Source organism: Coturnix japonica, unplaced genomic scaffold (genome assembly GCF_054131305.1).
Source record: "Coturnix japonica strain WE unplaced genomic scaffold, WE-NBRP24 Scf054, whole genome shotgun sequence".
Lineage (NCBI taxonomy): Eukaryota > Metazoa > Chordata > Aves > Galliformes > Phasianidae > Coturnix > Coturnix japonica.
The window spans coordinates 402,906-413,838 of record NW_028188957.1 but is presented as its reverse complement, the minus strand read 5'-3'; the positions used below and the strand labels follow the sequence as shown (position 1 = coordinate 413,838).

Below are 10,933 nucleotides of genomic sequence, written 5' to 3'. Positions count from 1 at the left end.
ATGTGAGTGTCTATAGAGTTGTATGGGTGTCTATAGGGGTCCATAGGCGCGTATAGGGGGCATATGAGTATCCATAGGGGTCTATAGGTGCCCATAGGGGGTATATGGGTGTCTATAGGGGTTGTATGGGTGTCTATAGGGGTCTATAGGTACCTATAGGGGACATATGAGTGTCTATAGGGGTTGTATGGTTGTCCATAGGGGTTTATAGGCTCCTATAGGGGGTTATGAGTGTCTATAGGTGCCTATAGGAGGTATATGGGAGTCTATAGTGGTCTATAGGTGCCTATAGGGGACATATGAGTGTCTATAGGGGGTATATGGGCATCTATAGGGGTCTATAGGCACCTATAGGGGTGTTATGAGTGTCTATAGGGGTGTATGGGTGTCCATACGGTTCTATAGGTGCCTATGGGGGACATGTGAGTGTCTATAGAGGTTGTATGGGTGTCAGTTGGGGTCTATAGGTGCCTATAGGGGACATATGAGTGTCTATAGGGGTTGTATGGGTGTCTATAGGGGGTATATGGATGTCTATAGGGGTCTATGGGTGTCTATAGGGGTCTATAGGTGCCTATAGGTGGTATATGGGTGTCTATAGGGATGTATGGGTGTCTATAGGGGTTGTATGGATGTCTGTAGGGGTCTATAGGTACCTATAGGGGACATATGAGTGTCTATAGGGGTGTATGGGTGTCCATAGGGGTCTATAGGCGCCTATAGGGGGTATAGGGGTGTCTATAGGGATGTATGGGTGCCTATAGGGGTCTATAGGCACCTATAGGGTGGTTATGAGTGTCTATAGGGTTGTATAGATGCCTATAGGGCTCTATAGGTGCCTATAGGGGACATATGAGTGTCTATAGGGGTGTATGGGTGTCCATAGGGGTCTATAGGCTCCTATAGGGAGGTTATGAGTGTCTATAGGGGTCTATCTATATCCTATATGGATCCCTATATAACCCATATATACCCTATATAATCCATATACACCCGGACCCTTTCGCGCGGGTCCCGTTTCCCACCCGGACCCTTTATCCCCACGCACAAACCGCTCTCAGCCAATCACGTCCCTCCAAAGGCACTTCTGGTGTCATCGCCCCCCTCTCTCAACCAATCGCGTCTCACTATTATCACTTCCGGGTTCTACCCATTCTCTTCTCAACCAATCGCGTCGCTCTAACGTCACTTCCGCTTCCGGTGACCGGGTCGCCATGTTCCGTGTCGCCCCGTTAAGGCCTTTGGTCCCCGTTTACCGATGGGGAACCGGAAGAGGGATCGGAACCGGAACCGGAAGCGAACCGGGTAGAGACCGGAAGTACCGACAGGGTCAAAGTCCGGCTCCGCGTCAACGGGAATATTTCTATTGGGTGGACGCGAACGGGAGGGTGAGGGGGGGGCAAGATGGCGGCCAGTGGGGTCAATGGGGGGCAATGGGGGGTAATGGAAGTCAATGGGGGGCAATGGAAGTCAATGGGGGACAATGGAAGGAAAGATGGCGGCCAATGGGGGGCAATTGGGGGCAATGGGGGGCAATGGAAATCAATGGGGGGCAATGGGAGGCAATGGAAGTCAATGGGGGGCAATGGAAGGAAAGATGGCGGCCAATGGGGGGCAATTGGGGGCAATGGGGGCGATGGAAGTCAATGGGGGGAGATGGGGGTCAATGGAAGTCAATGGGGGGCAATGGGGGCCAATGGGGGTCAATGGAGGTCAATGGGGGGCTATGGAAGTCAATGGGGGGAGATGGGGGGCAATGGGGTCAATGGAAGTCAATGGGGAGCAATGGAAGTCAATGGGGGGCAATGGGGGGCAATGGAAGTCAATGGGGGGAGATGGGGGTAAATGGGGGTCAATGGAAGTCAATGGGGGGCAATATGGCGGACGGGGGGGGCCATGGAAGTCAATGAAAGTCAATGGGGGGAGATGGGGGGCGATGGGGGTCAATGGGGCAATAAGGGGAGGCAATGGGGCTCAATGGAAGTCAATGGAAGTCAAGGGGGGGAGATGGGGGGCGATGGGGGTCAATGGGGCAATAAGGGGAGGCAATGAGGCTCAATGAAAGTCAATGGAAGTCAAGGGGGGGAGATGGGGGTCAATGGGGGTCAATGGGGCGATGTGGGGGGCAATGGGGCGATATAGGGGTCAATGGAAGTCAATGGGGGGCAATAGAAGTCAATGGGGGGCAATGGAAGTCAATGGGGGGCAATAGAAGTCAATGGGGGGCAATGGGGGGCAATAGAAGTCAATGGGGGGCAATGGGGGGCAATGGAAGTCAATGGGGGGCAATGGAGGGCAATGGAAGTCGATGGGGGGAGATGGGGGGCAATGGAAGTCGATGGGGGGCAATGGAAGTCAGTGGGTAGCAATGGAAGTCAATGGGGGGCAATGGAAGTCAATGGGGGGCAATGGGGGTCTATGGGGGTCAATGGTTCTCTATGGGGCTCTATGGGGCTCTATGGTACTCTATGGGCCTCTATGGTTCTCTGTGGGGCTCTATGGCTCTCTATGAGGTTCTATGATTCTCTATGGGGCTCTGTGGGGCTCAGTGGGGCTCTATGGTGTCTATGGGGCTCTATGGCGTCTATGGGTCTCTATGGGGTTCTATGGAGCTCTATGGGGGTCTATGGGGCTCTATGGGGTGCTATGGGGTTCTATGGGGTTCTACGGGGCTCTATGGGGTCTATGGGGCTCTGTGGGGCTCATTGGGGTTCTGTGGGGTCCTATGGGGTTCTGTGGGGCTCTGTGGGGTCTATGGGGCTCTATGGGGTCAGTGGGGCTCAATGGGGTTCTATGGGGATGTATGGGGTTCTATGGGGCTCAGTTGGTTTCTATGGGGCTCAATGGTTCTCTATAGTTCTCTATGGGGTCTGTGGGGTTCTGTGGGGCTCTATGGGGTCTATGGGGCTCTATGGGGTTCTATGGGCCTCTATGGGGTTCTATGGGTCTCTATGGGGTGCTATGGGGTTCTATGGGGTTCTATGGGGTGCTATGGTTCTCTATGGGGTCTATAGGGCTCTATGGGGTTCTATGGGGCCCTATGGGGTCTATGGGGCTCTATGGGGTCTATGGGTTGCTTTGGTTCTCTATGGGGTCTATGGGGTTGTATGGGGCTCAGTGGGGCTCTATGGGGTGCTATGGGGCTCTGTGGGGTTCTATGGGGTCTATGGGGTTCTATGGGGCTCTATGGGGTGCTATGGGGCTCTATGGGGTTCTATGGGGCTCTATGGGGTGCTGTGGGGCTCTGTGGGGTTCTATGGGGTGCTATGGGGCTCTATGGGGCGCTATGGGTTTCTATGGGGCTCTATGGGGTCATTATGGGGCGCTATGGGTTTCTATGGGGTGCTATGGGGCTCTATGGGGCTCTATGGGTTCTATGGGGCTCTATGGGGTCATTATGGGGCGCTATGGGGTCTATGGGGCTCTATGGGATTCTATGGGCCTCTATGGGTTTCTATGGGTTTCTATGGGGCGCTATGGGTCTCTATGGGGCTCTATGGGTTTCTATGAGGCTCTATGGGTTCTATGGGGCGCTATGGGTTTCTATGGGGCGCTATGGGTTTCTATGGGGCTCATTGATGTGCTGTTCCCCCCCAGCTGTACCTGGATGACGCCAAAGTGAAGAACTTCACCACCTGCTTTAAAGGTAATCACCCTCTAATTAACCTAATTAACCCCCTCATTAACCTAATTAACCCCCTAATTAACCTGATAACACCCCAATTAACCTGATAACACCCTAATTAACCTGATAACACCCTAATTAACCGAATAACATCCTAATTAACCTAATTACTCCTTAATTACCCCTCCAATTAACATAATTACCCCCTAATTAACCCCCTAATTAACCTAATTACCCCCTATTTAACCCGCTAATTAACCTAATTACCCCCTATTTAACCCGCTAATTAACCTAATTACCCCCTAATTAACCTGATAACACCCCAATTAACCTGATAACACCCTAATTAACCTGATAACACCCTAATTAACCGAATAACATCCTAATTAGCCTAATTACCCCTTAATTACCCCCTCCAATTAACCTAATTACCCCTTAATTAACCCCCTAATTAACCTTGTTACCCCCTAATTAACCCTCTAATCAACCTAGTAACCCCCTAATGCACCTAATTATCTCACCTTTACCCCCCAATTAATCTAATTACCCCCTAATTAACCCCCCAATTAATCTAATTACCCCCTAATTAACCCCTCAATTAATCTAATTACCCCCTAATTAACCCCCCAATTAATCTAATTACCCCCTAATTAACCCCCAAATTAATCTAATTTCCCCCTAATTAACCCCCAATTAATCTAATTACCCCCTAATTAACCCCCCAATTAACCTAATTACTCTCGAATTAACCTAATTACCCCCTTTTTACCCCCTAACAAAGCTAATTACCTCCTAATTAACCTAATTAACTCCCCAATGAAGCCAATTGCCCCCTAATGAAGCTCATTAATCCCCTAATTCCCCCCTAATTAGCCTGATTACCCCCTAATTAACCTAATTAACCCCATTATCTCCTATAGACGAGCGCTTCCTCTTGTTCTTCTTCCTCCACCTCAACCCCCTCATTAACCCCCCCACTAATTAACACCCTCATTAACCCCCCTAATCATCCTTTAATTAACCTAATTAACCCCCTAGTTAACCTAATTAACCCCCTAACCTAATTACCCCCCCTTGTGCCCCCTAATGAAGCTTATTAATCCCTTTAATTAACCTCATTAACCCCCGTCTACCCCCTAATCAACCTAATTACCTACTAAGTAACCCCCTAATTAACCTAATTACTCCTAATTTCCCCTAATTAACCCCCTAATTACCCCCCAATTAACCTAATTACCCCTTATTTACCCCCGTTTACCCCCTAATGAAGCTAATTAACCCCCCAATTGACCTGCTTAGCCCCTAATTAACCCCCTAATTAACCTAATTAACATACCAATTAATCTAATTACCCTAATTATCCCCTAATTACTACCTGATTGACCTAATTACCTCCTAATCACCCTTTAATTAACCCCCTAATTACCCCCTATTCTCTCCCATATATGAGCATTTCCTCTCATTAACCCCCAATTAAGCTACTTACCCCCTTAACTAATTACCCCTTTCTACCCCCTAATGAGGCTAATTATCCCCCAATTAACTTAATCACCCACTAATTAACCCCCTAATTAACCTAATTACCCACTAATTACCCACTGATTGACCTAATTGCCCCTAATTTCCCTCTAATTAACCTACTTACCCCCCTAATTACCCCCTGATTAACCTATTTCCCCCCCCTTTTATCCCTATTGAAGCTCATTAACCCCTTCATTAGCTCCCTAATTATCCTAATTAACCCCTAATTAAGCTAATTACCCCCCTAATTACCCTAATTATCCCTTAATTAACCAAATCATCCCGCAATTAAGATAATTAACCCCCAATTAAGCTAATTAACCCCCTAACTACTCACTAAGTGACGCAATTACCCCCTAATCAACCTAATTTCCACCTAATTAACCTAATTAACCTCAATTTACCCCCCTAATTAACCTAATTACCACCTGATTACCCTCTTAATTAACCTAATTATCCACTAATTACTCCCTAACTAACCAAATTACCCCCCGTTTACCCCCTGATGAACCGAATTACCCCCTAATTCCCCCCTAACTCTCCCCTAATTACCATAAACACCCCCTAATTAAGCTAATTAAGCTAATTAACCTAATTATCTCCCCTAGACGAGCGCTTCCTGTCCTTCTTCTTCCGTCACCTCCGCCCCAATGTCACTGGTCGCTATGTGGATTCCTAAGCAACCCCTCATTAACCTAATTATCCCCCAATTAACCTAATCACCCACTAATTAACCCCCTAATTAACCTAATTACCCCCTAATTAGCCACTGATTGACCTAATTGCCCCTAATTTCCCTCTAATTGACCTACTTACCCCCCTAATTACCCCCTGATTAACCTATTTCCCCCCCCTTTTACCCCCTATTGAAGCTAATTACCCCCTAATTAAGCTAATTAACCTAATTACCTCTAATTATCTCCCCATAGACGAGCGCTTCCTGTCCTTCTTCTTCCGCCACCTCGGCCCCAATGTCTCTGGTCGTTATGTGGATTCCTTCCCCTTCGTGTCCCACTGCGGCCCCGAACGCAACTACGTGCGCTGCCAGGACCTGCCCATAGTGTTCAATGGGGTCCTGGAAGGGGATAAAGGCCCTTTATTGTCCTATAACTGGGGCGGGAGGAGCCTGACCACCCCATTCCTGCCCCACACGTTGACCTACTGGGCCCACAACGGGAGGGTTTATCATCCGGGACCTAAAGGGGGAGGGGGGGTGGGGCTGGTGACGTCGGCCTTGGTGGAGCTGTGGGGCGATGGGTTCCGCTATGGGGCAGGGGATGGGGAGAGCCCGACCCATTTGGTGTGGGGCGGGAGGAGCTATGAGTTGAAGCATCCCCTATTGGGGACGTTAAGGGACATGGGGCGGCTATGGGGCGACAGGGAGCGCATGGTGGCCCCATAGACCCCATAGATCCCCATAGACCCCAATAGACCCCATAGATCCCATATTGGCCCCATAGACCCACCATAGACCCCATAGACCCATCATAGATCCCATAGACCCCCTATTGACCCCGTAGATCCCCCATAGACCCATAAAACCCCATAGACCCCATAAACCCACCATAGACCCCATAGATCCCCCATAGACCCCAGTTGGCCCCATAGACTCCATAGACCCCCCATAGATCCCATAGACCCTGTGTTGGCCCCATAGACCCTACAGACCTCCCATAGACGCCATTGACCCCACAGACTCCCCATAGACCCCATAGACCAATAGACCCCCCATAGACCCCATAGACCCCTCATAGACTCCATAGACCTGAAGGGGGAGGGGGTGTGGGGCTGGTGACTTCAGCTTTGGTGGAGCTGTGGGGCGATGGGTTCTGCTATGGGGCAGGGGATGGGGAGAGCCCGACCCATTTGGTGTGGGGCGGGAGGAGCTATGAGTTGAAGCATCCCCTATTGGGGACGTTAAGGGACATGGGGCAGCTATGGGGCGACAGGGAGCGCATGGTGGCCCCATAGACCCCATAGATCCCCATAGATCCCATAGACCATCCCATAGACCCCATAGATCCCCATAGATCCCATAGACCACCCCATAGACCCCATAGACCCTCCATAGACCCCATCGACCCCATAGACCCCCCATAGACCCCATAGATCCCATATTGGCCCCATAGACCCCATAAACCCACCATAGACCCCATAGATCCCCCATAGACCCCAGTTGGCCCCATAGAGCCCCATAGACCCCATAGACCCCCATAGGCCCCATAGACCCCAGTTGGCCCCATAGACCCCATAGACCTGAAGGGGGAGGGGGTGTGGGGCTGGTGACGTCAGCCTTGGTGGAGCTGTGGGGCGATGGGTTCCGCTATGGGGCAGGGGATGGGGAGAGCCCGACCCATTTGGTGTGGGGCGGGAGGAGCTATGAGTTGAAGCATCCCCTATTGGGGACGTTAAGGGACATGGGGCAGCTATGGGGCGACAGGGAGCGTATGGTGGCCACATAGACCCCATAGATCCCCATAGACCACATTGACCCCATAGACCACCCCATAGACCCCATAGATCCCCATAGATCCCATAGACCACCCCATAGACCCCATAGACCCTCCATAGACCCCATCGACCCCATAGACCCCCCATAGACCCCATAGATCCCATATTGGCCCCATAGACCCCATAAACCCACCATAGACCCCATAGATCCCCCATAGACCCCAGTTGGCCCCATAGAGCCCCATAGACCCCATAGACCCCCATAGGCCCCATAGACCCCAGTTGGCCCCATAGAACCCCATAGACCCCATAAACCCACCATAGACCCCATAGATCCCCCATAGACCCAATAGGTCCCCCATAGACCCCAGTTGGCCCCATAGACCCCCCATAGACCCCATAGACCTGAAGTGGGAGGGCGTGTGGGGCTGGTGACGTCGGCCTTGGTGGAGCTGTGGGGCGATGGGTTCCGCTATGGGGCAGGGGATGGGGAGAGCCCGACCCATTTGGTGTGGGGCGGGAGGAGCTATGAGTTGAAGCATCCCCTATTGGGGACGTTAAGGGACATGGGGCGGCTATGGGGCGACAGGGAGCGTATGGTGGCCCCATAGACACCATAGATCCCCATAGACCCCATAGATCCCGTAGACCACCCCATAGACCCCATAGACCCTCCATAGATCCCATAGAACCCCATAGGCCCCATAGATCCCCCATAGACCCATAAAACCCCATAGACCCCATAAACCCACCATAGACCCCATAGATCCCCCATAGACCCAATAGGTCCCCCATAGACCCCAGTTGGCCCCATAGACCCCATAGACCCCCCATAGACCCCATAGACCCCATAGACCTGAAGTGGGAGGGGGTGTGGGGCTGGTGACGTCGGCCTTGGTGGAGCTGTGGGGCGATGGGTTCCGCTATGGGGCAGGGGATGGGGAGAGCCCGACCCATTTGGTGTGGGGCGGGAGGAGCTATGAGTTGAAGCATCCCCTATTGGGGACGTTAAGGGACATGGGGCGGCTATGGGGCGACAGGGAGCGTATGGTGGCCCCATAGACACCATAGATCCCCATAGACCACATTGACCCCATAGACCACCCCATAGACCCCATAGATCCCCATAGATCCCATAGACCACCCCATAGACCCCATAGACCCTCCATAGACCCCATCGACCCCATAGACCCCCCATAGACCCCATAGATCCCATATTGGCCCCATAGACCCCATAGATCCCCCGTAGACCCCATTGACCCCACAGACTCCCCATAGACCCCATTGACCCCACAGACTCCCCATAGACCCCACAGACCACCCCATAGACCCATAGACCCCCCATAGACCCCATAGATCCCATATTGGCCCCATAGACCCCATAGACCCCCCATAGATCCCATAGACCCCGTGTTGGCCCCATAGACCCCCATAGACCCCCCATAGACCCCCTATTGGCCCCAGAGACCCCATAGACCAACAGAACCCTCACAGACCCCCATAGACCCCCTATTGGCCCCATAGACCCCCCTCCCACAGACCCCACAGACCCCATGTTGGCCCCATAGACCCCCCATAGACCCCATAGAATCCCTGTTGGCCCCATATACCCAGAGACCCCTCATAGACCCCACAGACCCCCAGTTGGCCCCATAGACCCCCCATAGACCCACCATAGACCCCATTGACCCCACAGACCCCCTGTTGGCCCCATAGACCCCCCATAGACCCATAGCCTATGGGGTAGGGGTGGGAGGGATGGCTGAATCTATGGGGTGGAGCTGGGATGGACCCCATTGACCCCGTATCCTATGGGGTGGGGATGGGACGGACCCCATTGACCCCGTATCCTATGGGGTGGGGATGGGACGGACCCCATTGACCCCGTATCCTATGGGGTGGGGATGGGACGGACCCCATTGACCCCGTATCCTATGGGGTGGGGATGGGACGGACCCCATTGACCCTGTATCCTATGGGGTGGGGATGGGACGGACCCCATTGACCCCGTATCCTATGGGGTGGGGATGGGACGGACCCCATTGACCCCGTATCCTATGGGGTGGGGATGGGACGGACCCCATTGACCCCGTATCCTATGGGGTGGGGATGGGATGGACCCTATAGGACCCACAGATGTCCCCTTTATTTCTATGGGGTGGGAGTGACCCCCAAGTGCCCCTATAGGATATTAAACCATTGGAACCCACACGGTGTTGTGTTGTCACTTGGGGAGACAATGTCCTATGGGGTGACCCCATAGACCCCATAGTGACCCCATAGACCTCATAGTGTCCCCATTGACCCCATAGACCCCATAGTGACCCCATAGACCCCATAGTGACCCCATAGACCCCATAGAGACCCCATAGACCCCATAGTGACCCCATAGACCCCATAGAGACCCCATTGACCCCATAGACCCCATAGTGACCCCATAGACCCCATAGTGTCCCAATAGACCCCACAGTGTCCCCACTGACTCCATAGTGTCCCCACAGACCCCATAGTGTCCCCATTGACCCCATAGTGTCCCCATAGACCCCATAGTGTCTCCATTGACACCTTAGTGTCCCCATAGACCCCAAAGTGACCCCATAGACCCCATAGTGACCCCATAGTGTCCCCATAGACCCCATAGTGTCCCCATTGACCCCATAGACCCCATAGTGACCCCATAGACCCCATAGTGACCCCATAGTGACCCCATAGTGTCCCCATAGACCCCATAGTGTCCCCATAGACCCCATAGTGTCCCCATTGACCCCATAGACCCCATAGTGACCCCATAGTGTCCCCATAGACCCCATAGTGTCCCCATTGACCCCATAGACCCCATAGTGACCCCATAGTGTCCCCATAGACCCCATGGTGTCCCTATTGACCCCATAGTGACCCCATAGTGACCCCATAGTGTCCCCATAGACCCCATTGTGTACCCATTGACCCCATAGTGACCCCATAGTGTCCCCATTGACACCTTAGTGTCCCCATAGACCCCATAGACCCCCTAGTGTCCCAATAGAGCCCATAGTGTCCCCATAGACCCCATAGTGACCCCATAGACCCCATAGACCCCCTAGTGTCCCAATAGAGCCCATAGTGTCCCCATAGACCCCATGGACCCCATAGTGTCCCCATAGACCCCAGTGTCCCCACAGACCCACAGACCCCCCCATAAACCCCATAGACCCCCTGTTGGCCCCATAGACTCTACACTGACCCCATAGTGTCCCCATTGACCCCATAGTGATCCCATAGATCCCATAGTGTCCCCATAGATCCCATAGTGTCCCCATAGACCCCATAGCGATGTCCCCAATGTCCCCATTGACC

The 10,933-nt window shown here is 52.6% G+C and overlaps 1 protein-coding gene across 1 annotated transcript; it reads left to right on the top strand.

The window, feature by feature from the left end:
* The first annotated feature begins 1,184 nt into the window (after positions 1-1,184).
* On the top strand, positions 1,185-6,139 carry CUNH8orf82 (chromosome unknown C8orf82 homolog). The gene is made up of 3 exons (XM_085533089.1): positions 1,185-1,388; positions 3,598-3,646; positions 5,755-6,139. The coding sequence occupies exons 1-3, from the start codon at positions 1,215-1,217 to the stop codon at positions 5,823-5,825; spliced, it is 294 nt and encodes a 97-aa protein (XP_085389215.1). The 5' UTR covers positions 1,185-1,214; the 3' UTR covers positions 5,826-6,139.
* The last annotated feature ends 4,794 nt before the right edge of the window (positions 6,140-10,933 follow it).

Excerpts from the sequence above, each read along its gene's own strand:
- CUNH8orf82 (XM_085533089.1), top strand. The coding sequence starts at position 1,215 with ATGTTCCGTGTCGCCCCGTTAAGGCCTTTGGTCCCCGTTTACCGATGG. Across the intron at positions 1,389-3,597 it reads GGGTGGACGCGAACGGGAGG|CTGTACCTGGATGACGCCAA; the intron begins GTGAGGGGGGGG and ends GTTCCCCCCCAG. Across the intron at positions 3,647-5,754 it reads CTTCACCACCTGCTTTAAAG|ACGAGCGCTTCCTGTCCTTC; the intron begins GTAATCACCCTC and ends TATCTCCCCTAG.